The sequence below is a fragment of the Acanthaster planci genome, linkage group LG06 (assembly GCF_054643075.1).
Source record: "Acanthaster planci isolate LZ-2023a linkage group LG06, COTS_SCS, whole genome shotgun sequence".
NCBI lineage: Eukaryota > Metazoa > Echinodermata > Asteroidea > Valvatida > Acanthasteridae > Acanthaster > Acanthaster planci.
In genome coordinates, this window is record NC_141782.1 from 4,274,516 (window position 1) to 4,294,114 (window position 19,599).

Below are 19,599 nucleotides of genomic sequence, written 5' to 3' on the forward strand. Positions count from 1 at the left end.
TCCGTGCGCCCGACGAGGGATAAGAGTCTAGCGCCCAACATCTCATGGTCTGAATGAATTGAGAAAAATTTATGATTTGGAGAAGTTCTGTTGACGCCGGCACCAGCCTAATAAGCACATTTTCATGGATATGTTTTCCTCGTTCTGCCGCACCGTGCCATTAGCTGCAGATTTCTAGATAGGCCTATATGATGTAGTACCCGATGGCTGAGTTTGTGTGCCCCAATAGTAAGACTGTCTTTGAAAGTTCGGCTTTCACCCATAAACATTCAAGACATGTCTCTTGTGTCAAAGACCACTATTTTAATCATGCAGTAAGTAGCCCATTTATTCTCTATGCTTAATTTTGATAGGCCTATTAGCCTACTATTAAAAGTGACCCTGTTACGCCCCAACTATAGCATAAGTCCCAACTATAGTTGGGACAGTCCCAACTGTAGTGCTGCAGTTAAGTTGGGCTAGCCCAACTGTTGTTGACCAATGTCTGTGGAAAATGTCTCAACATTATCCAAGTCAATGTGTCTCACACTTAACACAATTCATATAAAAGTGGCACTTCATCTGTTCATCTAGCCCCATGACCAATGACATGACATTTGTAAACAATATGACTTTGGCACATGCTGGGCACATCATGCACACAGGACCTCTCTGCTGTAGTTGGGCCAGCCCAACTGTAGCACTCTAGTTGGGATGGGCCCAACTATAGTTGGGACAGGCTCAACTATAGTTGGGACTGATGCTATAGTTGGGGCTTAACAACCCCATTCATCTGTAATGATCATCCCCCCATGGCCATGCCTAACACGCAACGTTACCACTAGTAGCAATACTATAGGCTTAGCAGTACAAGGCCTAAGTGCTAATGTTACTTTTCACTAGTATTACTAGTAATAGTAGAGCCGAGGTAGGTAGGCTAAGAAATGTTCTGAAGAAACTTGTAAATTGATATCTGACTGGTTCACTTCCACAAAAAAATTTATGGCTTCTTTGTCGTCCAGACATTTAGAAATGTTGTATGAGTACTAGGGGCCTACTAGTACTGCTACTAGTATCATCACCTAACAATAACATGTTTAAGGAGAATTTTCACTTTAAAACATAGGCTTACTATGATTAAAGCATGTGTAAAAAATCTATAGACAGTAACAGGTAGTGAAGCATTTACCCTCCTGCTATCTTGTTATGACCATGTGATGCGAGAGCATACTGCCTGCTACATCCAGTAACTGGCATGACTGGGACACTGTACTCATTTTTTTTTTCTCCTAAGTGATATTTTACTTTATAGTCAGTGGTACTTGTGTCCTAGTGAAAAACGTGAAATTTGACCATGAACAACCCCTTTTGTATTTAAAGAAGGGATGAATTAGGTTCTGGGTAAGTTAGAGATTGGTTTGGAACTTTTCAAAGTCAGTCTGCAGTGGCTTGGGCACTGTCGTCGTCTTTTTTTTTTCATGTGTATTTGTGGAGCTGCATATAGCAACCCGCATTAATTTTGCCCTATAATTTCCCTCACAAGTCAAAGCTCGGCCCTTTTGTCACAAAAGCATCCCTGGAGATTCTCAACACGGTGTTGTCATCTATGATACACATACTTTATAGGAGAGTCCAAAATGTCAAAACCGGATTTTTGGTACTCGCTGAAGTTATGGGAACAGCGTCTTACACTCCCTAGTCCCCAATCCACTAGCAATGTACATGTACACGTAGCATCACATTGCGTCTGCTTCATTTTTTAAGCTAAAATTTCACGAGCATATTGACGTACACCCAGATGAGTGATTGTCGTTGAAACACTGACAACTTTATAATGTAACTGTCAAATCACCTGTTCACTTTGGTCCATACTTTGAGTGATTAGTCTGTTGTCTGTGTAAGCTGTAACACACAACAGCTGTCCTTGTTTTGATGGATGATTGAGCAGCCAATGGCCTTGCAAGGCTGCTGAAGTTGCTTTAGATACACTGTCTAAGACATAACACTTAAGAATCTACAGCAGGACATTTTCAGATGACAGCAAGTTTTCTCCCCTCGTGCAGAGGGGAGGAGCACATTTTTTACAGACAGTAATCTGGATTTCAGTCAGCCTGATGGAACAATTAACCACCCAAATTAGAGATCATTACTTCACATGTTACATGCCTAGCTTCAACCAATTGCAGGATGTTGTGACTTGCCTATAATGCATACATGCCTCAAGTTTAAGAATGCACCTGTGAGTGTTATGCCTCTACAGTGAAATAGTCTCCACTGATTGGTCTATAAGTAATCAGACTGCTGCCAAACTTACTTCAAGAGTAGTAAGGCAAATTACAAACCTGACAGGAAAGCCTATGGAAATCATTTGGACAGAAGTTTCAGCTTTGGTTTGTACCGGTACATGTTGTTTTCAACTCTCTTGTCACAAACTTTTCAACCAGCATTTGACTCATGATGGCCAGAAATCCAGGGGTGGCTGGAAATCCCTTGAGAAGTTTTGTGGTGAAATTTCATGACATTTCTTTTTCTGGACTATTTATTGCTGCCAATCTGCATGGCAGCTCTCCAGCTGGCACTGTCACTTCTGCAGTGGTCTTTTTGACCTGCCATAAAATGGCCACCGCATCAGCAATAGACACTCAATCAGTATTACCATCATGCAGTGGAACGTGTATGAATGGTGCATGTACTTTATAAGTTCCATCAATTATAGCAGGTTCATGTCCACGGTTATTCCATTAATGATTGTGATTGTTCACATCCTGCATACAGGTAGAGATTTGTTTTCCTTGCTGTGACTTGCTACCGCATGCTATTCAGACTTCAAGTCCAGATCTTCAGGATTACTTGGTCATCAAACAACTCCCTCTGGCAGAGCTAACTAATGCCAATTTCATTGAAAAATTTGTAAAAACAGGTAAGTTTTCCTCTTAATTTTTGGATCAGGGCACCTTCCCATAGGTTATCAGAGAGTTTCCAAAATGTGCTTGCTATGAATTTCTTATCTCCAACACCACCAGATGTCTAAGAGCAGTATTGCAGGTAACAGGTAAATTGTGTTTAAGTCTGAACATTGGACCTTTTGCCTAATTGTAGTGCAGTTTGGCTTACCCACAGGGGACACTTTAACTTCTGCAGTTTGTTTTTTACCTCTCATGAAACAGCCACCACATCACCAATAATCATCACTCTGATTACTGGGGAATCAGGATGGCGTAGTACTTCTTTCCTCGCCTTTCACCTCTGCGGCCTAGGTTCCATTCCCAGCTCAGTCCACATGTGGATTGAGTTTTCAGTCCCGGCCTGATTTCGTGGGTTTTACCCAGAATAGCCTTCTGGGGTTTTCCTCCCACCACTTAAACTAATTTCTTCTCATTGTCTCCTCTCTACAGGTTTCTTCAGGCTTATGAGCTACAGTGCCTTGGGCACTTTTGAGGAATCCTTGGTTTCATAACCAGAAAGACTTGATAATTCTGTGGCTTTGCATGAATAGTGCATGTACTTTACAAGCACCCCAGTATGTAGCAGGTTCATGACCAGTGTTGGAGTTGAGTCCTCAAATCCGAGTCCAGAATACTCCGAGTTCTTTAGGTGCCAAGTCCTGGGCTGAGTACAAGTACACTGGTGATGAGTCCAAGTCCAAAGCAAAGTAGTACGAGTACTTTCAAGGCCAAGTACTGGGCCAAGTCCGAGTACCTAAGTCCGAGTCCGAGTACATTGTACATGTACAATACCTAAAAGTTGAACATATCTACATGCATATTACTTGCAACAAACACACCATGCAACCGAGTAATTAATACTTTCAACTTTTATTTATGCAAAAAATGTTTATATATTGACAAATCAGTGAATTCTCTGTCAGTTTGTCTTCACTGAGCATTTTTATCAAAAACAATAGCCAAAAAACAAATCATGGATAACTGGGTAGACACCTAAGACAACCATTTGTTACCAAGACTGAGACATTCAGATTGAAGAATGATGAAAATCATGGAAGCTTGTATCTAAGAATCATAAAAGAGAAAAAATAAAGTGTGATAAGATAAAAAAAAATAGCATATTGGAAATTGCCAACAAATTCAACTGTGAAAAAGCTGCAAAAAGTGCAACAAAACCTTGGTCAGTGCTAGTCCAAGTGCGTGTACTGTGGGAAATGACACGATGCTCATGGAGCATGAGCTCGGCTCATATCAGCGCTACGATTTCGTATGATAAAAGTTGCATAGGTGGAAAGTAGACAAGCAGAACCACTCCTTGTACCCAGGGCAGGTAAGCATTCTGTATGTGTTACAGATTACAGAGTGAAACTGCTGTATCGCGTTGTGTTCAAGGTTGAGCAATGCAATTTCGCTCATCATCAAGGGCCCAAAAATGCTATTGACAAAAAGTGAAGTACTCAAATGTTTTTCTTGAGTACAAAGGTCAAGCACCGAGTACCTAAGGGTCGAGTACACTAACATCTGAGTACAAAAAATCAAGTATGGGCCAGGTGCAATGAATTTTAAGTACTGATAATCGAGCATGGGCCGAGTACCCTGGCATACTCGAGGTGTATGAGTACGAGTACTCCAACTCTGTTCATGACCATTAAAAGTCTGTGCTTAGCTTGAAAGTATTCTCTTCAAATAATCAGTATGATTTGCATTCTGTAACTTGCAGGTAGACTCTATATTCTCTCCACTGGTCAAAACATTGACACGCACAATGTGGTCGCCATTCTACCCACAGGTAAGGTGTAATGATTCAAGACCAAAGTTGGAGTTGTAAAAAAGTGTCAAGTATTCTGTAGCACTCATATGAGCTTGAGTGGAGGACTATTGTTTGTGTGAGTTGTTTTGTACTGCCAGACTTTCTGTAAGATTCCAAGGGCTGCATATTCATTCTCTTCCTAATTTCCTGCATATCTGCACCAACATCCATCCAATGCAGTTCTTGAAAATCTACCCGAACACGATTTTAGCAATTTTCCCTGATTAAGGCATGTTGCTGTCTCTATCTCTCTCTCCCATGGATGTTGCAAATTTGTGCCGATCCCATTGACAATAAGTCCTGCATATGCAGTGCTATGTGTATTTGCACTCACAAAGCAGCATGCGGACTGTGGGCATGTAATATTGCTGCCACAATTAGACCCAACAGAATCTTTTACAGTCCAGATGTGTGGTCCACATCCAATCAGTTCATTTTGCTGTCAAACACCTCAATGACAAGTTGTAAAAATGAGGCCATTTAGGAACATGCCTAATGTTTGGCCTGTCAGATCATGACAAAGTAGTGATTGATATGAAGTGTGCTGCAAATAAGTGACAATTTCTATACATGAATACATCTAAACAGTTGTAAAAGTCACTTTTGTGATTGTGTATCGCTGATTCTTTTTCTCAGGTAGGCTTGTACTTTCTGTCAATAAAGATACCTACCAGGAATTGGGGTTGGAAGGAAAACCCTCACAGTTTGAAAAACCCAGGAAGGTTACAAAATACTGTAAGTGAAATACATTTACGTGGACTTGCTCTTGCATTGCATGCACTGTTTAGAAGAAAATTGTCAACCGTTGGCCTGGTCTGGTCAGACAAATTCGATCAAGCAAAAATTCATTTTGGCTTCTGATAATATGTGTAAGAGAGAAACCAGCAAAATCACATAATCCTGGCCAATTGAGCCCTCTCTCCGTCCCTTCCTCCATTGTAGGAAGGACATTTTAAATTGTCAGCTTTTTAATAGTAGATTCAATTAAAATTTGGTTTGAAGTTTCAAACCTCCACAGTTTATGCGTACATGAAAAAACTGTCACATAATTTGGCAAAAGAGTTTGTAATTATGGTCATTATCAATTTGCACTGTCGTCTGCTAATGAGCACTTTGCTTTATGTGTTCAGCAAATGGGGAACTTAGATATGAAGACACATTATTTCACAAGAATAACACATTCAAATAGCAAATGTGCACTTGAAATCTAGGTACTCATACAAGGCAGTAGTGTCTTGCATCAACGCACTACAAGAAAGTGATCAAGCTGTACCTGCACATGTAGATCTTTCACGTTCTATTCAGATTTATGTATATTATTTTGGCCAGTCGTCAGTACCTTCAGTTTTTCCCTTTCCAAAGGTGTTGAGGTGAATCTTGTTGGAGAAAGCTTTTGCAAGGGCAAGAGGAGCTATGAAAGGGTGCAGTGGTGTTTCAAGGATAGACTAGATCTGACCTTTGACTTCTTAATGGCATGGCAGCCAAATGGTAGGCTGTCTTTCTTTTATCATGGTGATAGGTGACATGTTTTCCACTTTCTTTGTGCTTATCATTTTCTAGTTGTGTTGCAACCTTATACCAAAAATCGCTGTTAGATATAAAGACTTTTCCCTGTTAAATACTGCACTTTCATCTTTACAGTTGTAAACACTCTGTAGTCATAGTGTACCAGCCATATTGACGTTTCCTACCACATATTCACAAATCAGTATTTACGAATAACTTTTTTATAAATTAGCTCTGTGGGGTGGGCTTTATAGATATGTAGGCTTTTGATTATGGGTAGGAAGCATTCTATTTGGAAAATGCTGAAGATCACAAAGCATTTGCAAAGTGCTCTGACTTCATTTGAGTCCTAGTCTAGGTGATGATTCTGGAGAATTTTATACACTTCTTTATCATGCAATGAATTCTGCATGCAAACGTGTATTGGCTGCATTGAATGTCCAGTAGCCCTTCATGACTCCCCAATAATCACATGTGAAAGTGCTTTTTTTTGTTTAAATTCTTTGAATGTTTCATCAAAGGCCTCATTTTTACTCTTGTTATTTTGGAAATCCCTTGGTTGAGTGTGAACCATTTTGTGCCAAAGTCTGTGCACATGATGAGCAAGACAATGGTGTAGCTCAACAGTATTTGTGACTCACTCTGTGAATGTGAGTCTTGAGTCGCCAGAGCCACTTTTTGAGTTTTCATTCGTATTGGAAATCTTGAGTTTTTTGTTTGGATGTATCACTCAGTATGACATCCTGATGAAAGTGAATACTCCATGGTGAAAAATGCTTTGGGTTCCCATTGGTTTACACTGTACAAATTTATTCTAAAGGACTTTTTACTCCAAAGTGGCACTGGCGACTCATTTTCACAGATTGGGTCACATTTTTACAAGTATTATATTCAGGTGCCTGGCTCAAGCAGCAATGCTGTACTAGATTAGGAATTGGATGGGTGACAGTGCAGGGAGGTCTTGCCAGGCATAGTAATCCGTGTATTTTACATATATATGATGCATGCTAGCTACATGTGGGGCTGTGTTTACTCAGCATTTGTACAAGGCATGTACTGGGTCCTCTCACCAGAGATGTGTGCATGATCAGATCCAAGAACGAAATGAGATGTCCAAAAGTTGGTGTGTCTATCACTATGACCAGGCTGCAGATAAAGTGTAGGGCAACTGTTCTGTTCTACAGCCAGGCTGCAGATAAAGTGAAGGGCAACTGTTCTGTTCTACAGCCAGGCTGCAGATAAAGTGTAGGGCAACTGTTCTGTTCTACAGCCAGGCTGCAGATAAAGTGTAGGGCAACTGTTCTGGTCTACAGCCAGGCTGCAGATAAAGTGAAGGGCAACTGTTCTGTTCTACAGCCAGGCTGCAGATAAAGTGTAGGGCAACTGTTCTGGTCTACAGCCAGGCTGCAGATAAAGTGAAGGGCAACTGTTCTGTTCTACAGCCAGGCTGCTGATAAAGTGCAGGGCATCTGTTCTGTTCTACACCCAGGCTGCAGATAAAGTGAAGGGCAACTGTTCTGTTCTACAGCCAGGCTGCAGATAAAGTGTTTCTAAGTGCACGCTCTGTACCGTGAAATGCATAACAAGTCTGTGATACTCTTTTCAGTTGAATGATTGCACAAAAGTATGGACCAATATTTACACAAATGCAAATCATAAAAAGATGTGTGTTTACAGGATGGGCTGCTGAGAAAGATTACCTGATGATTTTGAATGATGAGATTATGCACTTTGCTTACAGGTGTTCCTGGTACACAGTATTTCCACCTTAGTTTGCTGCCCAAACCTTGCTGTAAAATAAACCGAAATTAATAAGAGATTGTTTGTTTTTCAGACCAAGACCAAAGTCTGGATTTGCTGTCCTCATTTTGGAGCAACAAGTATGAATGTCGTAGAGCTCGTCAAAGACATGACCACTTCCAGATGAGGAATCAATGTGTTCCAGTGATTGACAGTTCCCGTCTCTTCCCTCACCAATACAAACCAACTCAAGATCCTTCACTGACAAATGGGAGTAGTCAGGGTGATTCAGCCGATGAAGTGAGGTCATGTGACGCTTCAGAGGTTTATGAGTGGCTGGGGGCTGTTGCTTGTCAGTGCAGCTGGTGAGCACCCAAATATTCTGGTTGTCAAAGATGTTGTTTAGTAACCTTACATGCACCTACACTGAAATGTGTTCTCGTTTGACAAGAAATGTCCCAAGTAAACTAATTCTAAGTTATGTCACTACAGTATAGCATGGTCAGTTGCCTCAAAAATGACACCATAACCTAGAGAAAACTCTTTAACAAAAAGCCACACTTGTCACGCACAGTTCCTGAGTTGTCCATAGCCTTCATCAATACATGCACACTGTTTGCATAGATGTACCAGATACCAGGGAATGAACACACACACTGTTCAGCTTTGTAGCCTAGCTGTTGCATTGTTTTCAACTAATGGCATGATCGCCTATTGAACGATATGCCATTCTGTTGCATCTTCTGAAGGGAAACCGTTTTCACTGAGTGGTGTTTGAAGTATGGAATAGACACATTGATTGAACAATCAGTTAACTTAAGAATACATGCAGACCTAATGTAATGTAAGTGCATTATCCTCCAATTTAAACTGAACTGATCCAGACTAGCTGTGTGCCAAAGAGCTATATTAAATGACTAGAACACTGACTCATCGTTCAACAAAGCTTTGACGTCTCCTGGCTGCAGACATTTTGAATTCATGGTTGTAGTTGAAAAGAATGAAATTATTCATTTGCATTGCAGTGTGCAAGCATTTGCATTTTTTACACCAAGCAAAACTAACTGCTCATCTGATGATTATGTGACTATGGTTTTGGTGTGTTGGCATTCTGGACAGATTGTGTTTGGATACAGACACAGATATGAAAATAGCAGTGCAAAATAATTAGAATACAAAATGTCAAGTTTTCCATAGCAGCATGTTGAGCAGTGATCACGCCTACTGTCATCAATTCCAATGATTCATCAGGTATGTAGAACTCAGGTTTGTGATGCCACTATTTGCTAACTTGACACAGCACAGGAACGTCTGATGACTTTGTCAACACCTACCAGTGCCCAGAGCCATCGCAAGTATCTAGTGCTGTCTACCATAGATGGAGTGGTTTGATAACTTCGGAGACAATTCTGCATATGCTAGATGTACTCAGGTCAGCTTTCCTTTCAGTCCTTTAGTGCTGGTTAGTTTGTTCATATTTGTTAAAAAACCTGCAAAAAATATTTTGACCTGTCACCATAAAATGAGCTGAAAGTTGGAATTTCCTATAATTGAGATACTGATACGTCTGAATGCAGCAGAAAAAGAGTTTTCCAGTGGTCAAGAGTTTAGATAACATGCATATTGGCATATATAAGATTCCCGACTTGGAAATTTAGTCACAATACACATCATAAAACCCCATGCAGAACGTAACATACACAGTGATTTCTACTCTAGAAAGAGTATCACAAGTGTGTGTATTGTTCATCTTTGGTCAATTACGCCCTGCCCAACAGAGTTACATGCATAGCAGGAGCTACTCAAACCGATTTGTTCATGTTCGTCTGCGTACAGCTTTTCTCCCCGCTCCGTGCATAACCATGATAAATTATTCCAAAAATCCCAAATCGATGGGAAAGACCCGAAGCGAAACGTGTTGTAGACCAAAATGGGCTACTGCACACGCATTGTGCGAACGGACTGTTTTGTGTACAAAAATGTGGTCACCAGATTTCCTGAAGACACGATGCAGTAAAATTGATTTCTAGCCCTCGGGGACCACACTATTTTCATTGATTTTTGCAGGAATGGATAGGGTTTGAGTTGCCCGAACTCCTTATTGAAAGTTCCGCGAAAAAAACCGGGAAGTTTTTGCAAGTTTTGATCCGCTAAACATGGGCATTTTTTTGAAGTGGCATTTCAGAGGCTTTCCAGTACATCTGCAAGAAACCAGGTATCATATTTGGAAAATTTGAGTCTGAAACATCTTAGATAGATTGAGGTTTAGATCTTGAGTGTGAGCGCATTTAACGGCTGAGCGATGAATGCACCGTGATTTTCTGAATGGCCACTGCCAGGCGTATGCGCATGGCGGCCGGCTAACATGGCTTCCGCTCGTGGTAGCCTCATTTATGTGATTTTTGTCTGTGGTGTGCGTTCATGGTTATCACTAAGCGCTGTTTTTTGTACTGTGTTTTTCAACAGAAATAACAAGTATTATTATATTTCCTAAGGCAAAAGGACTAACTCGCGTAGTATTGGTTCTCAGTTCCTCCACCTCTTAGGCAGTACGGTCCTCTCCCTCTCAGGAAGAAAAAGAGTACAATACCAAACAATACTCAGGGCAAGATTACTGTACTCTATTCTAAGCAAGGAAGTGGGTGTTGAACTCATGGCTTGAAGAAAATTATCTAAACCCTTGAATGATGTTTAACACGCAGGGTAAATGTAAGGTGACAAGGTGACATTATTCTGGTAGCTTTACGTCTTTGTTTCCGACATTGTTTCAACATTTTCAACCAGACAATGGCTATTGCTTTTGTCACAGTTGGTAAGAAAATGACATTTTGAAATATCTTATGCTGCAAAAAATTAGGAATTAAATAGGAGAAGGGTTACTATTTCCAAAATAAGAAAAAAAAATAATTTTTTTTACTTTGAACTGCCATAATAGGAAAGTAACAGCAGAGTGGGCTTTATGCTCATTTCATTGTGACTGGTCACATTTGTTTATTCCACTTTTTCAGTTTGTATTATGCTTCCCTAAATGAAGTTTTATTTGTCAGATTGAATTACACACATGTAGCTGAGGCACAAATAGTTTATGGTAATGCTGTATTCTATAGACAAGATACCGTAGCATCAGCAGCACTGCACAAAAGGCAAACACTTTTAACATATTGTTGAAAGTGTAATATTACAGTGTTGTTCTGCCTTTATCAGCCTACAAACAGCCATACCATGCCACTTGAAAATACAGCAACACAGTATACATGTACATGTACAAAAACTTGTGGTAACCTTATCCAATATAGATACCCATGAATTAATTCATGAACAATGCATACAAGACATTGGCATATACATGACTTGTGTGTCTGCAGATTTACAGGTAGATGTGTGTGCAGTGAGTGGGATATACAGCTGGCTTAAGCAACCTGTGAAATCTGTCCTATTAAAACTGACATCATATCAAAGACACTCAAGCTTTAAAATGGACCGAGGGCTCACTTTTTTTTCAGCACCATATTTATATTTGTATGTCATTTGGGTAGCCTGAGCAGTGTTTTTCACGTTTCCATGTCCTGTAGTATGTCAGTTTTGGGTCAGGCAAAGACAGTAACTGGTTTGACCGTACATTTTGGCTTTGAAAACTGTGCAGAATTTTTGATGACGTTTTAGGCAGTGCAGAGTGAAATGTGACTTCTTCTTGACCTCTTTGTTCTATGTCCAAAATACAGACTTGAAGTTCAGTGCAGACATGTGCCTTGGGCAGCCTTGACCGTACATGGGTTTGCTGATTCCCCTGTGTCCTGGGTAAACAGAGAGCATGGCTTTCATAAGTATGGCAACAATCTCTACACGTTTGTTATCTTTCCCAAGGAGCAAAGATACTGGCTGGTAATTGGCATTGGTGATCATGATGTATGCCCATGATGTTGTACACACCTAGTTACCAATGTAAGAATTTAAGAATGTTTTCTATCAACTATTATGTGTCAAAAGTATGTCCAAATTCCTGCTGCTGGTTTGGAAACACAGAAGTGGTACTAGTTTATATTTTTTAGTCCAAGCGGCTTTCTGGTAATGTTGCTCATACTTTAGTGTATCTACAGTCTAAGGAGCTAAATGATGAACTCTAGATCGATTCTGATGGAAAGTAAAAGTTACAGTGTCCATTCTTAAGACATTGTGCTTGTTTTCAATTACACAGCAGATAGCCAGTGAAGCACACAGTCTTGCAGTTGAGTCTACCACAAGTCATCCTGTCTCGTGTCAAATCATGAGTATTTAGAATTAACAGCAACTAAGACTTTTTATGATTTAGGATCAATGTATTGAACAGTGTACCCTGGCAATCTTCTGATGAGAACCATACTCTTTGTAAAAGAAATTATTTCTAAATGGTGTCCCCACAAACCTTACGATTACATCTCCACCACAAAAAGCTTCAAAGCTCATTTAGCTTACTTGTACACATATAATGTGCTCATATAATGTAAAGGCTAGAGTGTAAATGTACAACAGAGAAATATCCCTCTGTGAGGGCGCTCTTGAATGTTGAAAAATATGAGGTTGTGGTAAAAACTGTCATGCAAATATGGTTCAGATAGTTCTTTAAAATTAATATTTGTCATGTTTGGTTGTATAACAGGAGTTGGCAGCAATATATTTTGCCTTTTTTGAAAGTCAAAACCTTGGGCTGAAAATAAATTCAACAAATGGCATGGCCCGGTATTTTATTGGGAAGAAAAAGTAAAGTTCCTTCCAAGCTGTTGGTGGTGCTGTTGGTATTGAGACAAATTTAAAGCATTTCATTGCATTTCTGACTTCCCTAACTGATGCACTGTTTTGACAGGGGAACGTTCACAGTTTTAACAATGTTTATAGGGCTATTTTCAGTATCTACTCCTAGTTTTCATGAACTGCTGAAGTTTCTTCACTTAATTGTCTTATTTTGTTTGTGTGTTTGTTTTTCCTTTGTGTGAGTCTCATTTGTCTCTGAGATTCTTCTTGTGAAGTTTATCTCCTTCATGATGTAAATCACAAAGGCCAACCAAACTCTTCCGTGGCGTTTGAAATTAAGCCAAAGGTTTAATTTTTCCAGATTATTCTGCAGTAAGTAATGGAAGACGTATTTCACATCTTGCCTAGTATTAGGTGAAGAATTAAAGTAACAGCCGCAAGGAAAGCAGTTAGTGTCTCGTTTCATTGCATTAAAAAGTCAGCCATAGTGTTTCAGTGCTCCTCTTGAACCCTTAACTTCCTTTATCTTACAAAAATTGAGAGATAGTATAATAGAGACGGATCCCTCAGGAAACGGTGGGGGGAGGTTAATGGACGTACTGAAGAGATCCCCTGCTATGGGGATCCTCCGGTAATTGATGTAATTGTTTAACTTTCGATGGAAAGATGGACAGCGCAATCCTTGTCCAGGATTTCTTTTGGTAGGCCTTCTAATTTCTCGCATTTCACCGGTAGTTCATTTAGTTCGCAGCTGAACGGGGGGGGGCAACCCCAATCTCCCTCTATGTGTCATTTTTATTATAGATTCGCCTCTAGCTTTAATTAGCGCAGTTCACTTCGTGCTGTTTGCAAAGATGTATTCGATACACATACACCGTTTTCGTATGGTGTGGGAGAGAGTCTAGTCCTATCAGTTTTGTCAGCGGCGTTTTGTCTTCATCACTATTTAAGGACTTTGAAGTAGCTATGCCATCAAATATTAACATAGCCCTTCTACCATTGCGGTTTTCTGGTATCCACCATATACAAACTTTGGATCTAGTACTCAGAAATGTTGAGTGAACGATCAGATTATTGTCATATAAAGGCAGTATTTCTAACAAGTTTAATCAATATAACATCGCTCCATAATGATATAGTTTTGTTCTGTACACTCATTCCTGACCATATTTACTTATGTATGTAGGCACTGCTCATCGTGCGGTAACTGCCAATGTTGCTTTACAGACGTAGTCCGCGCTTGAATGACTAGGCATAATCAAGCAAATATAAGAAATGTAATAACAAAGTTGAGATTGACTGGAAGGTTGCTTTTATCGCTCCTAACTAAATAAGTAGCGAAGTTTATGAAAGCCACTTCCTGCAGAGTCGTAAGGCCTTGCCCAAACTTGAGGAGAGTCTAAAGCAAAGACTGTTAGTCATCCTGGCCCATCGTCCTGTTCCACACCAAGTCTACGACACTATTTATCCATGCAGTTAAATATAGGCCAAAAGGCAATTTGGTATGCTTCATTCTTTTTGTCATTGTAACAAGGGGGTAGTTGATGCTTCTTGAAATCCCGGGAAACAGCAGATCCCCCCTCACATTGAGGGAATTTAAAAGAATGATTGTTCAGCTATCCATGACCGTCTGCGAATGAAATAAACATATCAATGGAAAGAGGGGACCTGTTGCTTTAAGGTGCTAGTAGTCATTTGGTGTAAAACTAAATACAGTCTCCACAAAATTCAAAATTAAGTTTGTTGCGGTTTGTTGGGGGGATACGCTCTGTACATCGATCGACGACACAAGGAATGTGCCTCGAGTGGCAGCCCACAGCACGTGCTGTATAAAGTTGCTCATAAATATTTATCGTTCGGAAATCTAAACCAATCAGAGCGCTTGCATAGGATCTGTTAGATCGTCTCAAGTCGGTCAATCACCTGCAAGTTGGGGACGAAACAATCAACGTCCCCGGGCAAAGGTAGAATTACGTGTTGGCCTATAGATAATTCCTTTGACTACGGTAACACCATCACTGGTTATTTGCAGCGGCCCCCTTTAATGGCGGTAAGAATTTTGACAGCTATTTTATAGAGCCACTGACAGTTGCTCTGTACAAAATTCGACACAATTAATACTGCCATTCACGTGTGCCATCAGGAGTGTCCTGTGAAACGTCTGTGGAATACGGGCGATTTACAATGGTGCGCCTCCAAGAATTTGCAACGCGTTAGCCAATCACAACGCGCGAAATCTGTCGATCCTTTCCAAACGCGCATTGGGCCGATAGTCTGGTTCCCTGTCCAAAGATTCCCCGACGACTCTTGATAAAAAATCTTAGGTCAGGCTTCACCCACAGATAAAAATAGATGTGACGCAAGGGTCAGGGGTCACAAGTTTAGAGCCTGGGTGTTTGCGATTTCGTTACAGGGATGCACCCTGTACATGTATGTGTGGGCATTTGCCAGTCGTCTTCTGGTCCTGATTTCGGCCAAGGATACCGTGCACGATATGGGGCCAATGGGTGCCTCCCACACATGTCCAATTGTTACCTAACACTTCCCCCCAGAAGTCTGTAAAGAATTCCTGAGATTCCTATCAAACAGTGACAAACACAAAGGCGGGGGGGTGTTTCACGTGCGGCCAAGGCGACCTTCGATTTCAGTGTACAGTCAATTACTCATATGCAGCTAGTTATGAGACAAAGAGAAACCCCCCCCTGCTTTGTGTTGGTCATTGTCTCGCAGGAATCTGGGGAATTCCTTTCAGACATCTTGGGGGATGTGTTTAGTAACAAAAGTCCGGAATGTGTATAGGGATTGGACATGTTGGGGGGGTACCCCTCGGTCTCATTTCTTGCTGGGTATACAAATACTGTATTGTAAGATTAAAAGCTGCCATCAGGCTACGGGAGTTTACGTTCAACAGCTAGTTCCCTACCCGGCCGGGAATAACCGAACATCAACGGTACCATCCGAACAATGATGCGGAATATATACGGGACGACTTCGGAATATTTCGGCTATTTCCGGAAAAATGGAGGAATTCTCCAGTCTTAGTCACTTGATTCGTAGAGTAGTCAGAATCATCGGATCTGGTATCCAGACTTTGGGTCGACAGATTTCGCGCATTGTGATTGACCAACGCGTTGCAAACTCTTTGAGGCGCACTATTGTGAAATGTTCGTATTGTATAGGTCCTATAGAGGGTTTGCGTGGTAGCCATCTTGCAGGGCAGTTATTTTATTCCACGTGGAACGTCCCCAGGGAAATACCCTGTGGAACAAATGCCCTGGCCTGCAAAATGGCAGCCATGCAAACCCACTATAGGCCTACCCGATGGATCGCTGCGATTTGTATGTGGAGAATAAAACCAAATCAATTGCGGATATACCCTGAAAGTAAAAGGTCACGCAGCGAGCTTCCGGAACCCTCACACGGTCTGTCTGTGGGGATTTTACATTGGGCCGTCCTATCACGTTCGATAATTGTTGGAAACATAATTCCCAACTCAAACCACCCCACGAAACACTCGTGTTGAAATGTTACCTTTGTCTTCCTTAGGTAATATTTAGGAAAAGTCACCTGGAGATGGGTAAAAAACGAATTTCATTAGCGACCTTTCACGTCCGGCGATATCGTACCTAGGTCTCATCGTCCATGTACGTTTTGTTTCAACTCCCCGTGCATTCGTGAAAACGAGATTGTACAACGTTCCAAAATTTTTACCTACCTGCAGTCGATGGGTTCCAGATTCCTTTGAGCTGACATCACGCAGTTGTTATCAGCAAAGCTTAGATAAAATATTAAAATATTGCTTTAAGTTTATTATGTTATAAATTATAGAAGGGTGTCACCTATTTTGATCTGTTTTTACTTTGGCTTTTACCGACGGACTACCATAAAATTTCAAACCGTAAATGTTAATCTGTGTACGAGACTGCCGCATTGCACTGTTCTTAATGTGTTTTAGATTTTCGGAAGTGATGGGTCAATTTTGGCAGGATATTTCTTCTTTAGTTTCTGTAAATTGACATACTGGTGAATATTTTCCAAAGCCCCTTTTCCGACTAGTAACTGAACAAAAAATTATTACAAATTCTCAAATCTTTGCGCGTAATTTTTCGTGAACTTTCAGGCTCTATTGGCACCAAGTCTGGTCCCAAGCCGGTTCCCAGCGCCACGGCTACGCCCATCGTGGGCGTTGCCACGATTTTTTTTCCGGGGAAGGACGAAGCACTCATCAACTACGAACACATTGGAGGGGGTCAATGTTAAGGTTTTTCCAAGCAAATTGTATTTTTCATCCCTTGTCGTCGCCTTTTTTAAAGCCCTTTTTCCTCTTTTTATTTTTTCAATTTTTTGAAGGTGGGAAGGGGGGCTCGCGACGACCATGTCGCGCATTCCCACCTTCAACTCTCACGCAACTCTGCAAACCTACAAGATGTTCTTCCAATATCCATTAACCAGACTCAAAATGTCTTTTAATGTTGTGTTGTAGTGGTTGAAGCCAGGGGAATTTCGGTTGCTCTGATACCAATATCGTATTCTTCATACTTGCTTGTAATAGTTTCTTTTCTGATAACAGCTATAATCATCATAATGCGCATGGCAGAGACGCATTGCTTGAAAATGAAGGGCAATTTTCGCAATGTGGAAATGTTGCAGTCCGGCACTGAAACCTTTAGGAGTTCAGTTTCCGTAGTTTGCCAAAAAAGTGAATTGTAGGGCCTACTTGGTTTGTGAACAATCAAATCCTTCTTCTCGATGAAACAGGTTTGCATTTTGTTTCCGAATCTCGGCTCTGGAGAGCTTTCCATTTGAAGTGAATTATGGTCCAATTTTTGACACATGTGCTTTCTAATCTTTGCTTTTATTTCACATGTCCATATTAAACTATATATTTCCTGACTGTACTGTGTATAATTATTTTCGCTTGCTATGTGACGTATGCCAAGCCTGTAAATAGACAACCTCTCAATAATTATTCAGTTTCAAGCCCTGCAGGTGACAATAACACAAAGTGTTGCCTCGATTTCTTATTTCAGCAGATATATTCACCTGAAGCATTTAGTGGTGTGGTTTTCCGGGCGGGCAGGGTATTATGTTATGGTTCATTTGATGGCCGTCACTACATGGGTCGAGCTTACACATTGTGAGGTGTGCGTACCGGGCATTTCAGGATTCACGATCGGACTCAAGGTGACTGACATGGCAGAAGAAATAGATCATTGAAGGCGTGTTGATCATGATCAGGTAGCCCGAGTGTGAGAAGTTGTGTCTGAGATAAGGAGAGAGTGCATTTGAAAAAAGGAAAGCACAGTCCAACGTATTGGAAGGGCCTAAGCCCTCAGGCGCCAATTTCTACCTTCATTTGACGCCCTTTCCCTTTTCCAGGACAGGCCTTAAACCAGTCTCCTCGCCTCCCAGGGTTGTCATAACAACTACAACCTGCATTGACGTCATACAGCGAGGGTAGTGGGGTGGAGGTGTGCAGATGCGAATGATCTGATCACGTGATCCCATCGAAATGGATATGGGGTATGGAGCCAATTTGCGTACAAAAACCAGAATCTTGTGATATTGCTAGTTGAAAGCCGTCTGTTTCGTCTGTGTTATGTACCCCACAAGCAGCTGTGTGTTCTTGCCTTGTACGTATTTTTACGTACATATTATCCCCTGTGAGTCATATTTTGTAAACAAGTTGATGTAAGATTTTTCTGAATTGTATATATTGTACTGGTGACGTCCTCTGTTTACACGCACACTTTCTTAAAGGAACAACATGAAAAGCATACGAGCAAACAAGGAGTGACGTCATCAGTGCGTCAGCATTGTGCCGCATTGTTCATGTAAAGGAAAAAGGGTATTTCCATTAATATAGTTGTTGAGGCACCCACCCAAGCAGACATGTTTACTCAGGACGCCACACACTCATTCTTAACGACTTCCAAACTAGGGTTGCGTACTGATGACGTCACACTATTTATGGGTGCTTTCTTACAGGAACTCTACGAAAAGCATACGAGGAAACAAGGAGCGACATCATCAGTGAGTAAGCGTTGTGCCGCAGCCATGCGTTTCCGAAGGATGGGATGGAGAGGGGTGGGGTTGAGCTGGTTGAGTTGGGTTGGGGCCGGCTGGGGTTGGACGGAGCGGGATAAAAGACAAAGGTCACGAAGAATGATGAAAACTTGAGATTACCACAGATTCTGGCTTCATCAGGTCAAGGAACTTTATAATATGCATTCCAAAGTACGAACATTGGAGGAGAACTTTGCAGGTCACGTGAAATCGAATCAATGCAAATGCGATTCATACGATCTTACCACCTACAAGGCATGACGAAAGGATCATCAGAACTTTACTGTTCAAGTTTTGTGAGCATTGCTAACTCTACGGTCAGACAAACGTACCTTCCCATGAACAACCATTCATAGAAATATACCTTTCTAAGAAGCATAGCTTACTCACTCGAGGTCTGTGGTCCAATTTATACCCCCGCAATCATTTCCCAGGTACACTACGCCATGTACCCTGTTCTGATATTAAAAACAGGCACGTGAGGTTATTTTTTCAAATATGAATCACCGTTCATGTCTTTCGTGATTCCAAAGTAAATCGTTGACCACAGCCACATTTTTAAAGGTTACCCTTCCCTATTTATAACCAAAATATTTGAACACTGTACTTAAAAGTTTGCTGAAGGAAAATAGTTTGGCACGCGTGTCCACGGTGCGCCCATATGTTTCTTTACCGGTATGTATCTGACGACTATCATCACTGGAAATTTTTTTTCTTTTCAGGCTTAAATTTCAAACATCTCTGAAATGAATTTGTGCAGATGGGGATCCTATTTTTTTGGTGGGCATGCCACTAAACCTTTCCGCTCAGTCGATGTATCTACAC

General features: G+C 41.0%; 1 protein-coding gene and 1 long non-coding RNA gene across 4 annotated transcripts; both read left to right on the forward strand.

The window, feature by feature from the left end:
- Positions 1-66: 66 nt before the first annotated feature.
- LOC110988990 (ribonuclease P protein subunit p40-like) lies at positions 67-13,156 on the forward strand. Of its 3 annotated transcripts, XM_022253023.2 has the most exons (9): positions 71-314; positions 2,755-2,899; positions 4,645-4,713; positions 5,371-5,469; positions 6,097-6,222; positions 8,075-8,345; positions 9,281-9,412; positions 11,703-11,922; positions 12,176-13,156. In XM_022253023.2, exons 1-8 carry the CDS (start codon positions 204-206, stop codon positions 11,896-11,898), a joined length of 1,149 nt encoding a protein of 382 aa, XP_022108715.2. In that variant the 5' UTR covers positions 71-203; the 3' UTR covers positions 11,899-11,922; positions 12,176-13,156. The 3 variants fall into 3 exon arrangements, with proteins under 3 accessions (XP_022108716.2, XP_022108715.2, XP_086994472.1); XM_087138346.1 differs by having other exon boundaries at positions 72-314; positions 11,703-13,156; XM_022253024.2 differs by lacking the exons at positions 5,371-5,469; positions 6,097-6,222 and having other exon boundaries at positions 67-314; positions 11,703-13,156.
- Positions 13,157-17,594: 4,438 nt separating this feature from the next.
- On the forward strand, positions 17,595-19,550 carry LOC110988979 (uncharacterized). The gene is made up of 3 exons (XR_002599534.2): positions 17,595-17,892; positions 18,088-18,231; positions 18,697-19,550. It is a non-coding gene; the product is annotated as an uncharacterized LOC110988979 (long non-coding RNA).
- The last annotated feature ends 49 nt before the right edge of the window (positions 19,551-19,599 follow it).

Excerpts from the sequence above, each read along its gene's own strand:
- LOC110988990 (XM_022253023.2), top strand. The coding sequence starts at position 204 with ATGGCTGAGTTTGTGTGCCCCAATAGTAAGACTGTCTTTGAAAGTTCG. Across the intron at positions 2,900-4,644 it reads TGAAAAATTTGTAAAAACAG|GTAGACTCTATATTCTCTCC; the intron begins GTAAGTTTTCCT and ends TGTAACTTGCAG. Across the intron at positions 8,346-9,280 it reads GTTGCTTGTCAGTGCAGCTG|CACAGGAACGTCTGATGACT; the intron begins GTGAGCACCCAA and ends AACTTGACACAG.